Here is a 17215-nt window from a genome sequence, read left to right as displayed (position 1 = left end):
CTATCTTACCTGTTAAATTTTGCTCAAACCCTGAATACATACATATTAACTCAGAACTTAACACATTTACATTACAGGGTTTCACAACATTGTTTATACATGGATATTACAACTTAGCCCCATCAAGAATACTAGTCACTAGACAGACACATGTGTACTAACTAATACAGGTCTTCAATTACGCTTCCTTCAACCTGTTTCTTTGAGTGGCAGAGCAGCAGCAGAAAAGTCTTTTGGGAACTGACCGCTACCTGAAAGGAAAACATTTGAAAACATGAGCTAGAAGCCCAGTGAGTGACTTAATAAAACATAAATCTCATGCTTAAACTAAAACCTCGAAAGCATAATACTGGAACTAAAATATACCAAGCAAACGTGTACATAAAACCTTTAAAACCATTGTATCCGAAACTTGAATCTTAGTTAAGAATGAACATTCATCGCTCTAATTCCCAACGCCAAGCCATGGCCAGATGAGACCTCTACTTCGACCTGTTCATGTTAAACTATGGCTAGAAAGAAATCCCTACGTCGATCTCTTCAAATATACCGATGGGTATCTCAAGCAACTTCCTTTATACATAAATATTGATAACAACTCTTAAACACCATTAGACATCATTATTCCCTAGTTGAGAACGAGCATACATCGCTCTAACTCCCAACGTCTGTTACTGGCCAAGAGACCCATACTTCGGCCTCTCTTAGCTGGCATATGGCCTAGGAGACCCATACTTCGACCTCTCATTCAGAACTACCTACATGCATGTGGAGTTTTCTATGTACCGTCAACACCTTAGGTATATTTATTCAGATACCTTCCTTACCTTCAGTATCCGGCTCACCTAAGCTATCAAGTTATTGAAGAGCATTAAAAGAATAGTTTTCAAATATAGCATAGAAAACTCTTTAGGATACCTTCCCTATCTTCAGTATCCCTTTTCATTATGTTTAGGAATACCAACGCGTGTACTTTGACAACCTTAGGTATTTAAAACATAGTACATCAAGCTTCATTCCACCTTAGCTTTAACCCTAACGCATGCTTCATACTTTGTAAAATAAGTTGGCTTAAATCATGTTGAACTAGCTTGTAAAAACCATTAGCATGCATTAGACATGGAAAACATACTTGGAAAACTCATACATTAGTAAACATCATGCGTTGATCATGCTTTCAATCATAGAAATAAGTTGCTTGGAATCCTATAAAATTTAGCATGAGACTAACTTTGCTCAGTCCCTCGATGTCGTATTACTTACGTGCACGTGCTTATAACTTAGTACCGTCATACCTTAGGTACTTAACTAGGATACTTTCTCATTGTCCTTCAGTATCCTTAGGATACCTTCTCATTGTCCTTCAATATCCGTCGTATAACTAGTTATAAGCATTTAGCTGAAAACTAAGGTTTAGTGCTCAAATCATCAAACTAGTTCATCCATCATACTAGTTCATCATAAAAATGAAGTTACTAAAATATGCTGAAAGTATTTGGACAAGATAACATATTTAAATCATGTCAATTTCCATGAAAAACATGTTTTGCTTAGCATGAGAAATAGCTTTAAACATATGTTGCTTGGCACTTCATTTAAACACTTAGCATGAGAAATAACTTCAAAGAAATCATAGTTTCTAAATCCTTAAAACATTAAATCATCATATAGTCACTCACAGCTCGTTGGGACTCTTAACGGGTTATACGCCTCTCCTAGCTCTTCTTGGCCTGAAAGGACATAATTCCTGGTTAAATTCCTTAGAATTCTTAGCAGAATACCTCAAATAGTTCATTTACTAATAGAACTTTCTTCAACAAAACCACATTGCTAGCGAGACAACCATTATGAGTGAATTCATCCTCATGAGCGAGATCAAGTATTTCTTTAACAAACTTCAACCTAGCGATACTCACCATACCGACGAGATTCAGCCCAAATTTCTAGCGAGATGTCCTTCTTGAGCGAGATCCTCATCACAAAATCAGCGGGATTATCATCTTAAGTGAGATCCTCATCCTCCTCATCTCGCTCTCGCGCTTCACGGTGAGCTGTTTGCTTGTTCTTCCCAAGCAATTGTCTGCTTCTGCACAGATTCTCTGTTTCAACTTCAAAAATTCATAACTCAAAATCCTGAACTCTTTTCAAGAAACTTCCTTCTACAAACTTGTTTAAAATCTAATTAACTTTCTTACCTCAAAATTTTAGCCAAAAATTCCTCATGATTTGGCCTGAAGCTTCCAATCTTCACCTCAGGCCTTGATTAATCCGAGATTTTGTCTCTTCTGCAAATTCCTCACTTTTTGTTCTTCTTCTCCTGCATTTTTTCTCCGGCAAGACAACCTCGAAAACTAGATTCTTCCGGCTTTCAAATGGCACCAATTTCACTAAATTTGCTCATGTATATTGCCAAAACCAAGCTTTCGAAGTTCCTCTTCCTTTTAATCTTCCTGCCGCCTCCCGAGTTCAAGGATTAACTGCCACGTCACCCCATATTTAGTGCCTCCAGCCAAACCAATAAGTGAGCTTCCCTATTTAATATGTTTTTCTTTTCCTTTCTCCACAACTCCTATAAATAACATGGATTTTCACTTACTAGATATTTAATATATCATTCCTTTGGCTAAACATACATGTCTAGGAAATTTAGAATTCGGGGTTTACAAAAGCTATCTTTGTGACGATCACCTCTCATCATTGTACAATCTTCCATATCAAATGATATTTGCGCTCTATGTGCTTTTCTCTCTTGTGACTTGTAAATTCTTTGGAATTTTCCAACACCGCTATTATAAGAATAAAGGATCATAGAGAATGACATATTTGGAACCACCTCTAGATCTTTCAAGAACTTCCTAAGCCATCGAGCGTCTTTAGCAACTTTACAAGTAGTTATATACTCTGCCTTCGTGGTAGAGTCAGCAATGCATCTTTTCTTAATGTTCTACCATACTATAGCTCCTCTGTTAAGAGTGAATACTTATCCTGATGTGGATTTCCTAGAATCCCTATCAGTCTGAAATTAGGGTCAGTGTATCCTGTAAGGAATAAATCCTTAATGTTATACGCAAACATATTATCCTTCGTTCTCTTAAGATCCTTGAGGATTGTTTTAACTGTAGTCCAATGATCTAATCATGGATTAGAATGATATTTATTGACAATCTCAACTATATAGCATATGTTTGGCCTAGTACACAACATGACATACATTAGGCTACCCACAGCTGATGCGTAATGAATCTGTCTCATTTCCTTAACCATTTGAGGTTTCTTAAGACATTGTTCCTTAGACAAAGTAATTACATGCCTGAAAGGTAGTAAACCCTTCTTGAAATTATGTATCAAATATCTTACAGGCATTTTGTCAATATACAATGTGTGATACAAGGTAACATTTTGTTCTTGTGGTTCCTAATAATTTGAATCCCAAGAATAAATTGTATTTCACCCAAATCTTTCATTTGGAATTGAGTAGGCAACCAATTCTTTACACTAATTAGTAAACCTACATCATTCCTAATGAGTAGGATATCAACCACATACAACACAAGGAAAGCTATAAAATTGTTGATAATCTTCTTGTAGACGCAAGTTTCATCAATATTCAGGTCAAAGCCATAATGTTTGATCGCATTATCAAAACTTATATTCTAAGATCTAGATGCTTGTTTCAATCGACAAATAGACCGATTAAGTTGCAAACTTTTTGCTCTTGATCTTATTCGATGAATCCCTCTGGCTATTTCATATAGATATTCTCATCAAAATTATCGTTCAAAAAAGCAGTTTTGACATCAATTTTCCATATCTCATAGTCATAATATGTGGCAATGGACAAGAGAATTTGTTGGTTGAAAATTTAACTTTCAAAACAAGAGGGAACCAACTTTTTGGTTAGAGAATCCCACATTGTAAAATTTGATATTGGAAGTCTCCCTTATGTACTCTAATCTTGAGTTTTAGGTTTAGGCACCAGGGGTACCCATGTTTTGGAGGGAATAAGGAGATAGACCAATGTGGGTTTGGTAGACGTCCCACACTCACGCCGTCGCCTGGTCGAGTGTGGCGAGGCGCATGTGTGATTATTATTTTTAATAAAAATATTATTTTTTTAATTATTTTTTTAATTTTTCTTTAATCGAAAAAAAGAGGAAAAGAAAAGAAAAGATCCTCCCCGTTTGCATTTCGTCCGCGTAAGCAATTCATATGTGCACGTTCTGAGGCTCACCACCTTTTTCGTTCCACGCTGAAGGCCTATAAAAGGTGTGGCCTTCAACAATTCGAAAACACAACTCATTTTCACTTCATTCCATTTTTCCTCTCCTATCTCTTCCATTTTAGTTTTCCGAGCAATGGGTTAGAAATGGTATATGTTCTGGTCGGTAACAATGCATTTCCAATCGAGTTTCTTTGGCTGTTTTATCTTGGGACAAGTGGCAATTTGTAGACTTGCTTGCATACTTGGGCAAAGCCACAAAACGTCTTAAAGAGAGTGAGCTCCACGACTCAACCTATAACGGGTTTATGTTTTGCAGGTTTTGCTCTTTGCTTGACCGTCGTGCCTTGACTGTTTACTATTCGTCGTTTTGAGGGTCCTGTTGTTTCCAACAAAATTCGAATTGATTTTAACATGGCAACATGTGAGAAAGTTTCATCATAATCTACTATCTCCACCTGAGTATAACCCTTCGCCACTAGTCTAACCTTAAAAGTTTGCACCTTCCCATCTACACCTCTTTTTCCCACTCCGTTTTTTTTAAGTTTTGACTCTAATACTGTCACCTTGTTTAGAGGTATGCCGCCACATGTTCTTCTTTGACCGACCATGATGGTGCCATGTGGCACTTGTGAATCTCCAGCCTTCCACAATGATCCTTAAGCCTAGAGTTGCTCGGATCAATATGCCCAAGCAGGCCTTGGCACTACCGGTGTGCGCACCTAGCCCATACCGTCGCACCCACATCTGTTGACCATGCACACACCTCCTTCGTGTGCGTGTGTGTATGTGTATGTATATATATATACACATACGTGTATCTATATATTCTACATGTGTGTGTGCACACGTGTATGTGTTTGTATGTGTGTATGTATGCTCGCACGTGTATGTGTGTGTGGTGCGTGTGTGCGCACGTGCACGCATGCATGTGTACATATTTATATATATATATATACACACACAAACCAAATGAAGCATATAAGAGAAGTTTCTTGCCCTTATGAACTTCCCAAAACTATTTTATTTTCAAAACCTACACAAGTAATGACTGTTTCTTAAAAAAATCGAAAATCATTGACCTTATAAATAAAAGTAGGAATGCATAAAAAGCTTCGATAGAAAAAATAAAGTATGTTAAATATTTACAGTAGTAAATATTTGAATTTTCTATAAATAAACCAAGGTATATTTAATAAATGTGTGAACAAGAGAATTTGTACAATTTATCGTCTTATATACCAAACAATATAGATGCACCAAACAATATATACGTTATATATTTACATTTTCCAATATATTTGTAAACACACCAAAAATAAATCATGGTATGTGTGATGTATATTTACTATTTCTAGTATATTACTAATATATTCAACATATATTTGAGATCTTAATGGAGATTTGATCGATTTTCAACTAGGAATATTGAAGAAAATAAATGAAATCTTCTAAAAATAAAGAAACATTAATTTAAAACATCTTGCATTAAATGAATATCAACCAAAATTAATAAATTACAAAAACAAAATCAAAAAATGATGTTACTAAGAAAAGAATTAAATATTATGAAGATTTATTGACTAGAGATAATATAATTAATGACATTTCAAAAAATAAAATCCTTACATAATTAATAATAAATCTTAAAATGATATATTTTTATTTTAAAAAATTACCAAATTAAAAAATGAGAGACAATCAATTAAAAGGTTAAAAATTTCACAAAATGTTGCTGAAATCTAATGATGAAATATTACTAAGCATTTATGAAATAAAAATATTAGTTAGACAAAAATCATTCTTGGCTAAATGGATAAATTGGTAACTCACATTGGATAACCCTAAAAGGTGGAAAAAATATGAGTATCAAGAGAGAAAGAAGTAGAAGCATTCACATATTCTTTAAACATGGTAGCCACGAGCCTCTTCGTTTGTTTGATCATTTTTTGCTTCCAAATTTTCAGCAGCTTTTTCTGAAGTAAAATGTGAATGACAAACTTAAAACTTAATATAACAGTGGAATAACACTGAAATACCCCTCTTAAAGAAGGTTAAAACTAAACCAACGACATGGCAACCACCATAACAATAGGTATGAAATCACCGATATGGAACTGGAACTCCGCTCTCTCTCTCTCTCTCTACTACCGATCTCCTTCTCTCACACTCAGAACCCACAGATCTGATGCTCCAAACTCACATCCCTCGCAAGGGAAAACCCACATCTGATACTCTGACGACCACTCGTATCTCTTTCTGACTAGCCCACAACCTCTTGTGTAAACACATGCCCAACAACCACTCTAAACACAGCAACTAGAGGGAAAAAAAAACTCATGGAAAAAGAAGAAACTCGGAAAAAAAAAATGGTAGTGTTGACTAGGGGTGTTCAAACAACCCGACAACCCAAATAACTCAGACTACCCAACCCAAAATATAAGGGTTGAGATAGATTAGTTTTGTTTTTGAGTTGAATTGGGTTCAATTTTTTCTGTTTCTGTTGGATTGGGTTGTATCGTAGGTTGGTTAAAAAAAAATTAGGTTTACCCAACCCAACCCGAATTATATATATATATATATATATATATACATCTTTGTTTAAAATTTGATTACTTTGTGATTTTTTAATATTTTTCTTTTAAAATTGTTATGATATTTATCTTTGTTTAAAATTTGCAATAAATATCATATTTAATATTTAGTATTTGAAATTTGAGATTTTAGTTATTAGTCATGTGTTGTTTATAAATTTACTTATTTTTAATTAAAAAGAAAAAATAAGTTATAACCCAATAACCCAACTAAACCCGAATTTTAAGAATTGGGTTGGATTAAAGACTTTATTTGGGTCATTTAGGTTGTTAACCCAACCAACCTAATTTTCAGGTTAGTCCTAAAAACATCTTCAACCCAACCCACGTACACTCCTAATTGTTGACTAGTAAAATTTTTAAGTGGGTGCCAAAATCTCTAAATCTAAATAGGAAAATATTGAAGAAAAGAAGAGAAGTAAAATTGGAAATGAATAGAAATAGATCCTAAGAAGGAAGCTATTAATGCAACGATGCACAATTCAAGAATATTATCAAAAACAAGTCGCAAAGTTCAAAATATTTTCTATAATATAACCTTATCACTCGACCGTCCTTAATCTAAATCATTTGTCAAGTACCTAAATAACAGTCACATATTAATTGAACACTAATTTAATGATTCGCAGTATCCAAAATAACAGTCACATATTAATTTAACGATTTGCGATAAATTTAACTTTTTTAAATGCCCTGAATGAAAACTTTTAATACATTAAAAATAAAATTGAGAATATCAAACAGTTAGAGAACATATTGGCCCCAAACATGAAAGTACCAATATAGCACCTAAACTTTAATTTGAAACATCTATCCCTGTTTCATGAAATTACAACAATTTAGTCCCTATAATTTCATATTTAACGATGCAGTTCCTATACTCTAAAATTTAGCTCCCTGGAGTTTTTTTGACACCCTAATGGTGTAGGGTCAGATAAGTTGTCCTATAAGATTAGTCAAAGTGTGCGTAACTTGGCCCAAACACTCACGGATACCAAAAAAAAATGCTTCCATGTCCAGAAAGAAGAAAACAAAAAAAGGAAAAGGAAAAAATTCTATATAGATTGAAAGACCATCATCATTTGGTGGGAGCAAAATGAATACAAATGGAAGAGGAGAGAATGATGGCTTTTGATTTCTTTTCATATTGAGCCCGTTGACATCAGAAGTAAAAATGGAGGGAGGGTACTAAATTTTCTTTTCCAATGAAATAAATGAAAATATAGGAGTAGATTTGGTCAGAGAATGGTTCCTGTTTTAAAAGAATTACTTGGGAAACAACATGCTGACCAATCTTATCCTTCCTTACAAGAACTTATATCTGTTTCCAACACCATTTCATTGCATCAATCTGTCTTGAATGTCTCCAGATCTATACTACAAACAACCATTAATTCAAGAATTATAACACTGATTATATAAAACCAAATACAGAAACACACAAATTTCTCTATGATCAGTAAATTAGCCATTAGTTGAACTCCAGAAAAAAAAAAGCATTAATAATAATATTAAAAGAAAAAAACATGTGGATTCAATTCATTCAATTTTTAGAGCAACTAAAAAACAATTAAATTCCGTATCTTGGAAAAAAGATTGGGGGAAAAGAACATTTTGTTTAATGTCCTAGCAAAAGTTAAAAGGCTCATTTGATAACGTTTCTATTTCTTATTTCCCAAATCTTGTTTCTTGTTTTCTATATTTTAAAAACTAAAAACAAAAACATGTTTGATAATTATTTCTACAAGTTTCTTGGAAAAAAGTTATAGACAAACTTTTTTTTCCTATCCTTTTCTCTTATTTTATAGTTTAAATATAATTTAATTATGTAAAATAAAAGATATATAACATGCATTAAAATAAAAAGTAAATATAAAAAAACTACATTATCTAATACAAGTCTCGATATAAAATTAACCACAATAATAATATTGTTCCCATCATTTAAATGTTCCTTAAATTTTATCTACAATAATATTTTTCACTCTAGTCATTTATCTTAAACGATTTGACTAAAATTCAACTCAATTCTATTATGTGTTGTGATTGTAAAATATTAGAGTAAAACTAAGTGAATTTGGGAAGAAAATTTATATATTGTAAAATTCTCATCGGTTTCAAATGTACTAAAAATAAAAATCATAAAATAATATATAAACATTCAAATTTAAAATTTAAAATTCAGAAATTAAAAAATTTAAATATATATATTGAAAATTTAAAATTTTGAAATTAAAAAAAAATATAAATCTAAATAGCAAAGTTCAAAATTAAAATTTATACTAATATACAAATATAGAAAAATTAAGAAATAAAAGAAATATTAAAAATAAAAAATAAAAACCAAACTGACTTAACTTAGACTCGAATTGAAGACCATGATCTAGATGAATTTTGATGCATGTCTTAAAACCAAGACGGCAGAGGTTCCAATGGATACATTTAAGAAACTGAAATATATAAAATAAGACGGAACGGAAATTTCTCAAATTTGGTCCCTTTTTGGGAAAGGTTTCTTAAAATTGAAACAAGAAATGAGACAGTTATCAAACAAGTCAATTTCTTGAAAAATGAGAAACAAAAAGTTAGAAAGAAAATAGAAACCCTAAACATTATGAAATGGGCCCTCTAAAATGCCTAAAAAAGGAATCATCTCAGATAATAGAAACTTCTATAATGAAATACAAATTTTCCAAACCAATAACTTGAGGAGCCAGCCAAGTTCATACTGATCACTAATGCCAAGTTTGTAGAAAGCTTAAACAACAAATATCACTTCAACAACTAGCAAACTTACCATCCAGGACATAACTAGAACCTCAGTTTAGCTTAATCAACTAGAGATTGATGAGCTAAAAATTAACGTGGTCACACAATAGGGAAGAAGTAAAGTTGAATATGGAGAAGGATGAAAAGATGGATTTACCTGCATCGAAGTATCAGCGTCTAATTCGAGGCTTGCAGCAGAACTGAGCAAGTAGGGCCACGTGATCAGAAGACCACTCTGGCGAGGGAAGTGCCGTGTTTTTCCTCATGCTTTCCTCATCCAGAAGCTCTAATAAAGACTCAACTGTTAAGGAGTCCACTGTAAACAAGAAGGAACAAGAGAAATGATGAAACAAACGGAAATTGTTTTTAAAGAAGTATCATCAATACAAAAAGGTAGTAAATAAATAAATAAAGAGCAGAGCCAATCATACTTGGCGTCTAAAAGCTTACCGGTATAAAATATGTAGTCTAGGGTGCCAATGAAATCTCTAGTACAGTTTGTAAACAAGGGTTCATTTGTTGTTGGGTCAAGTCTCTTCCTTTGTTTCTCTGATCCAATACTAACACCCATTCTTGCAAAGGATGAATAAGCACTAACCTGTAACAGTTTGCTGGAAAATTAGAATAAGGCCATAAGCCTTCTAGAAGAGGAATGTAAATGTAGCCCCAAGCTAACGTTAACATCGTATTAAAATTACTTTTTTTAAAAAATAAATACAGAAAAGAAGAGAGGCAAAGAGAAATGAAGAGTAAAAAACTAATAGAACTAAAATTTTAAAGCATTATGCAAGGAAAAATATTACCAGTTGAAGCTTATGAATCAGCTTGCTAGGTGGGCGAAATAAGTTGAGAGGATCAACTGCCAGGTCTGGATGTGATGGTTCTACCTTCCCCATTGCAAGAAGTGAATGAGGAGCACTGTAATAAATTTCGGTGGTAAAACTAAGCAGCAAAAATAATATCCACAAAGACCATAAAAAGAACGCCAGCATTCTTAGGGAGCAAAATTCATCAGTGCAGAAGACAAACCTTCCAGGAACAGAATTGAAATCGCCACAGACCAACATTGGAATGTCAGCACTAACAGCTATTTTCTCCAGTCCTTTCAGAAGAGTCGACACCTGCTTTCCAATAAGTATATTTAGAGCAAGAAGTTTCTAAATCTTTCCCCTTTTTTTTTAACTTTTGCTTTTGTTTTAAAAAAAATGGGTCGAGGGTTGGGGGAAGCACCTGCCACAGCTTGACATCTTTTAAATCCTGATGATCATTAACATGAGTATTGGCCTGAACAGAAGAATCCACCAAAAAATGGTCAAAATCTGTTTGAAAGAGTATCAGACAGTAGCATGGTTTTATCAGTTGATAAAAAAAAATGGAATTTTGTAACTAACCAAAGTTAAAGATTATAAACCTCTACGAGAGATAAGCAACCACTAAAAAGTACTCTCCAAATTATTTGGTTCATAACTTAGTAGAACAGGAAAAGATTCTTCTACAGATATATTATTAAATGGCAGTCCTGTCGTAATACATCGGAGGTTCTTCAAAGGAAACTTCCTTTTTTCACTCTCATGCATTCAGATTGTTCTTTTTTTTTTGGAGAACGGAAATTTATTTACCATTTGTTCTTCATTCTTCAGCCAAATCCGTTGAATTGCAGGCATAAGATAAGTTGTCTTCTACATTTAAGTTTTCTTGGGTGGTCTCTCCCAAGTTGAAGGATAATATTCATCAGCTTATTCATGGGTGTTATTTAGCTTCCAAATCTCATTTATTACAGATCAACATGACTAAGCTCTTCTGTTGGAATTGTGGATGGAAAGAAATTTGAGAACTTCATAAAACAAACATCTTCCATGGCTTGACCATTATGACTCCGCCAGATTGAAAGCACCAACATGGTTCTCCTTCCGAGGCCTTTACTACTTTCTCTTTACAAGATATTAAGCTAAATTGGGATCCTTTTATCTTTCCTTTATAAATATAAAAGAATTTCTTGGGCTTTTGAACCACCAAGAAGTTGTATACCATCGGAGGCCAAACAAATATTTAGATTCAAAACAAAAAGAACTAATCATAAAGTGCTTTTTCCCACAAGGTATACACTACATGAGGAAGTGTATAAGGTATACACTACTTGAGGAAGTGTATACCATCACTCGTTGGAAAGAATGTTGAGTAAAAGGCAAAAAAAGAAATCTTACCACACAGAGAAGCTGCCTTTTCCCCAGATTATCAGCTCCCTGATTACCAAATTTTGCTTCAAGAACCACTATCAGTGCAACATTATCCTACGCAGATAATATGGTTAAACTGATTATGGCTAGAACAGAAACAAAGTATATGAGGAAAATAAAATAGAAATCACAGAATTAACTCAGAGATCAACCTAGGAACAAGAGTCTACCTTAGCTAATCGTGTTAAAGTACTCTTCTTTTGTGCAGTGGGAATTTGAGCATCAGTCAACGACTGGGCAGCCTTATTAAACTCAACCTGAACGCAAGCATAAAGCTCTCTTAGATATAAATTAAACATAAAAACTGGAAAAGAAAAGAAAAAAAAAAAGTATATATATATAAATTCAAAACCTCATATTTCTTGACATGTGCAAATCTGTCTCTACGGAAAAATGTTGCACAACCATCAATTGTTTGTGTGTTTCCACTGTAAACCTAAAAGGTTCAACAGCAAGGATCATGAGAGGACCAAACAGCACAGGAAAAAAAGAGAGATGGAGCCCAAAAAACAAAAGTCAAGAGAGAAAGTAGGAAGTTAAAAGTAATAAAACAATTAAGACAGAAACCTCATTTGTCTTTCTCTTATACAGAGCTTGATAGCCATGTTTGTCAAGTTCAGGTGCAAAAAATGCCTCAAAATGATTGCTTTGGACCTGCACAAAAAAATAAAATATTTTATCATACGTAGCATCCTCCTAATCCTATCAGATCGCTGTTTCAGAAGTTCACAAGTCCTTGAAAACGGAGGTGATTCTAACAAGTTCCATGCAGTAAACCGTGACAGTGATACACCACAAAAAGGGATGAAGACAGAGAGGGATTTATCTCTATGGTCTCTTTCAAGAAACAATAGATTTTGCATTCAAACACAACATGAAAATCCCTTTTGAGTGCTAGTAAACAAAACTCACTTGGTTTTAGGAAAAAAAATGCACCATGTCTCATCATACCTCCTGAAGACAAACAATATCTGCATGATACCCAACTATTTCTCGTAACAAATTCTGTCGGCGGTATGCCCAGGAAAGAGCCCATGAAGGACAATAGCTGTATGATTCACTTGTCGCATATACATCAGCAAGAATGTTGTATGAGAGCACTGTGAAAGAACCAGAAGATAAAGAACGACCACTAGAATCCAATTGCCCAATCGCATCAACACCACTAACAGGGATTAAACAGCGTGGACTGGGGGATGGAGCTGGAATCACACGAGAAGTTAGTAAAGTGTTAACTGGTCCAGAAGGCAATTTTGACTCTGCATCTACCACAACACACTCAAACTTGAGGACATGGCCAATGTCATCAGCTGATGGAGTGTATGTTTTAGATCGTCCAACTTCAAACCAAGTCTCACCACCACTCCTTTGCGTAGTGGATGAAGGATAAAAAGGAGTTGAACCGTTGGTCAAGCTAGTACTTGATACTGTACCAGATAAGTTAGCATTGATCACTCCAGGACCTGCGTTATTGTAGCGTCCAAATAACTCTTCATCCTCATTTACATTATCACTCACAGCACTTGTCGCACGATCATGCAGCGCACGGTGATGTTGCCATGCATCCGAGAAACACTTAGTTGAGCAATGATAACTTTTAGCAACAGGTATTTTTGCTTTAAGACAACCTAAGCATTGCAAGGTTGCTTGCACAGAAGGATGTACACTACATATGGCAACATTTCGATCATTTTGGACCCGGTACCTGCAACAGAAAAGAATTGCAGAATAAAAATAGTGAAAATGCCAGAAATAGATTACTTCTTTCAATAGGAAACGGCCACAGATAATGCATATAGCATATGAATGCATACTAAAGCAAGGATAGTTTATCCAATCCGATCCCTTTTTCAAATAAGAACTTTAATCTAAAAACATTGTGGATAAACAAACAACAAAATTCTGTCATAATGGAATCGCCCATGAGTAAGCAAATCTTTTCTCGGAAAATAACGAGGATTTTTATTTCTTTAACACACGTGCCCGTGTGCACACACATATACATATCCAAGCTCTAAGCTTACTACATTCACAATTGGACGGTACCCATCAGTCATCACGTGATGTTTCTCCCCACTTCTACAACGAACTAGAAAGAAAAATACTGGAAATGGAATAAATGAAAAAGGGATCATTTGTCAGTTAGGTATTTAGTTGGTAGTCTTGGGGATTGTTCTGCCCAAGTCCTCAATAGTTGAAGATCATTCCTCACAGGTCTTTCTTCTTCTTCTTCTTCTTCTTTTATTTTTTTATTTTTTATTTTCTATAATAACATGATTGGTAGAAGAGAATATAATAAAAATCTCCATTTGAAGCTAAACATTTTTTTTCCAAAGCATCTTCTCCAAAATCTATCTCAAAACGGTGCCTCCTTTTCCTTGTCATATACATCTCAATTGGCTCATTGCTATGAGCACTTGGTTAGGAATGACACTACTTTTAGGAAAGTAAAAGTGAACGAAGAACTCCAATCTTTTCTTCTTTCTTCTTTTTTTTTTCCTTTTTTTTTTTTTAATAAGAAACAACTCCATTGATTGAATGAAATATCTAAAGATACAAAAGGGAAAGGTGTTTCCAATTTGCAATAAGGAAAGAATAACTATGGCTTTTTAAAGCCGATATATCTTTGCACCAAAAAAAAATGTATCAATGATGACAGCGTCTATAATGTCCTTTGAAGTCTTGCTCTTATCCCAATGATTCTTGCATTTCTTTCATCTCAAATCTTCAACAACAGCACAAATATTGCAAATCCATCAACATTTTTAGTGGCTGTGAAAGGTAGATCAATGAACAATTATCGAAGCCAACTCTAAATGTCATTAGTGAGAGCCACGGGCAAATTGAAGGCTGTAAAAAATCTCCAACCAAATCCCTTTTGTAAAGGGACAATCAAAGAGAACATGCTGGACAGTTTCATTGTTGATTTGGAAAAGGCAGCACCATAACCATGTTACCCACGAAAGACTCCAATCTAAAGCCCCATAACCAGTACAAGTTGCTCTCCTGTTCCTAATTCCTAACTTAACCCCCGCTTGATCCTCTATTGAGGACATCTCAACTTAGCGTATGAGTGCGAGTGCCATGCTCTAATATTCTACCATAGGTCCCTTATGTTGCTCAAATCCTTATCTTTGAGAAAAAAGACACATCCCCCATTTTGCCCATATACAGGGGCCAATTTAACCCTCATAGTTCATACCAAGAATGAAATGAATGGAACCATCATATCCTTGAAGATAGAGAAACGGAATTCACTCAATTTTTTTATCACCTTTTGTATACATATCTTTCAAGGTGTAAATTTACTTCCTTTTTGTGTAATTACAATCTTACATCTCTTACAACTCAATGGAATAGCATTATGTAATCTCTCACGACACATGTTGCCCCTTCTATAATTTCATATATCAATGAAACTATGATTGAATGTTTCTCATCAAATATATATATAGTTCATACCAAGAACACAGCATAATGAAGGTCAATGGATGACAAAAAGATGATGAAATCCACTGGTTTCTGTGAATGATATAATTATTGGAGAAAGGTTGACAGTAATAATGAGATGTAGAAGCTGCACAATGATGTGAAACTACATGGACATCTTGAAAAATATCTGTCATTCATTTCGAAGTCATGGGGTGAGGATCTAAATTCCAGTATGCTTGTTAATTTCCCATATAGAAAAGAGAAATGTTTATCATTTAATCAGTATCACTACAAAGAAGACATACAATCTGAATTCTTTTATGCTCCAGGGCTCTTCACTAGAAATTATCAGAAGCTTGGATTCTACCATGACATAAGCTGTCATAGTCATCCTAGTTTTAACAACTGACGAGCTTCATAGTCTCAGGTTAATCAAGAATGTCTTTGGTATTGATGCATTTCCATTTGACTTTCAAGCTTCCAAGATATATTCAATATTAACTCCATAGGGAGAGAAAAAATGGCAAAAAACGAATAAGTACAGGGCGTTCAATATGAAATGAAGAATTAACAAATATGAATTGTAATAAAAGAAAATGGGCATGTCACGCACAGAAAGATACTAGCACAAGTGTAAAAGCTCAAAAACCCAATCGCGAACAAAGCATGCAGCCATTGACAAAGATAAGGAAAAAACTTGGGCAACACCACGTTGAAACCTCGATCACAAACCAGCCTCCGGACACACCAAATACAAAACCCAGAAGTAGAAGCCTCAAAGAAAAACGATATGAAATGGGGAGGTACCGTTACCATTTGTATTTCAGAAAAAAACCATCAACCGGAGCCGACTCAGGCACATCATCAGTAGTGACGGAGGTGTCCGGGCGGCGGAGGAGCAGGTAGGGTGTGAGTTCACAGCCTACAATGGGGATATCAGAAGGAAGATGCACTCGGAGCACGATCAGCATGCTTTATTGTTGGTCAAACGTCGCAGCAGCAAGTTAACCCTATACACCAATTGATCAAAAACAGTGATAACTCGGCAGATACTTGGCGGATCTGCCATTAATACTTGTTGATACGAATACTCGCCAGCCTTGGAGAGGCAAAATCAAAGCTCGGAATCAGCGAATTCAAAGAAGATGGAAGCAGCCCAGGTTGGAAATCTGGAAACAACATTCAAAATTCCGGTATTGGAGTCAAGAAGTGAGAGAAACAGTAGGATTGAAGACAAAATTGTGTGCTGGGAATTAAAGGGGAGGGATAAAGAGTAGAGAAAAAGGGGGAAATGAATGGATTTCTAGGGTTTCATTACAAAGGGAGTGAATTTGTGTTGGTGCATTTTTCAGGTTCTTACGTAGATTCATAGATAGAGAGGGAAACGAGGAGTTTAGTTGAAAAGATTTTTTCTTCTCTTAATATCTTTTTGGAAATTTTCATAAAATAATCTCAAAAACAAAAAACTTTAGTATGGATTACCTCTCTCTTTCTAGAAATTTTTCAATAGCTGACCTTTTTACCATGTGAAATATCAATTTTATCCCACATTTTAAATCTCTTCTCAATCCCCTACTTTCTTCCTATTTCTTTAGCGATTGTATTAGATGCAATACCAACATTCAACCAAAACATTTATTCTCAGCTAATATTCTACCAATATCATTGAATGTTATTGATATTAAGAATGAAGCAAGTAATGGAAGGTCACTCTCAATTATTCACGATACTTTTAGTCGAGCTCCTCAACTTCTTCTCCCATTGTTCTCTCAGAGTTTCACTCCAACATTCTCATTGTCGATCATTTTCATCGATCGTTCAGTTTATTTTATCTTTGGGTATAGAGCAAGATTGTTCGTCGGAACAAAAAACTGAGAGAATGTAAGTGTCTATGAAGTATTTTTCTTACCAGATCGCTTTCATAAAGATAGGAGACTGCTCATCATAATGTAAGCGGTCGTTTA

At 34.5% G+C, this 17215-nt stretch overlaps 1 protein-coding gene across 4 annotated transcripts; it reads right to left on the bottom strand.

Moving 5' to 3' along the window:
- Positions 1-204: 204 nt before the first annotated feature.
- Positions 205-16658, bottom strand: LOC120073293 (carbon catabolite repressor protein 4 homolog 1-like). 4 transcript variants are annotated; one of them, XM_039026045.1, is made up of 12 exons: positions 16065-16655; positions 12771-13524; positions 12387-12473; positions 12172-12255; positions 11990-12076; positions 11787-11873; positions 10813-10866; positions 10612-10703; positions 10386-10500; positions 10033-10180; positions 9740-9898; positions 205-251 (listed from the first exon to the last, which is right to left on the bottom strand). In XM_039026045.1, the coding sequence occupies exons 1-11, from the start codon at positions 16220-16222 to the stop codon at positions 9753-9755; spliced, it is 1812 nt and encodes a 603-aa protein (XP_038881973.1). In that variant the 5' UTR covers positions 16223-16655; the 3' UTR covers positions 205-251; positions 9740-9752. The 4 variants fall into 4 exon arrangements, with proteins under 4 accessions (XP_038881973.1, XP_038881972.1, XP_038881971.1 ...); XM_039026044.1 differs by lacking the exon at positions 205-251 and adding an exon at positions 7849-8190; XM_039026043.1 differs by lacking the exon at positions 205-251 and adding an exon at positions 7849-8185 and having other exon boundaries at positions 16065-16654.
- Between the last annotated feature and the right edge of the window lie 557 nt (positions 16659-17215).

The sequence above is a fragment of the Benincasa hispida genome, chromosome 3, assembly GCF_009727055.1.
Source record: "Benincasa hispida cultivar B227 chromosome 3, ASM972705v1, whole genome shotgun sequence".
Taxonomy (NCBI): Eukaryota; Viridiplantae; Streptophyta; class Magnoliopsida; order Cucurbitales; family Cucurbitaceae; genus Benincasa; species Benincasa hispida.
The sequence above is the reverse complement of the archived record's forward strand: the minus strand, read 5'-3'. Positions and strand labels throughout refer to the sequence as shown.

Bases quoted from the DNA above. Each gene is read 5' to 3' on its own strand.
- LOC120073293 (XM_039026045.1), bottom strand. From the start codon at position 16,222: ATGCTGATCGTGCTCCGAGTGCATCTTCCTTCTGATATCCCCATTGTA. The intron at 12,474-12,770 runs GTATGATGAGAC...TTTTTTGTGCAG, and splicing joins ATATTGTTTGTCTTCAGGAG to GTCCAAAGCAATCATTTTGA. The intron at 12,256-12,386 runs GTTTCTGTCTTA...TGAACCTTTTAG, and splicing joins ATAAGAGAAAGACAAATGAG to GTTTACAGTGGAAACACACA.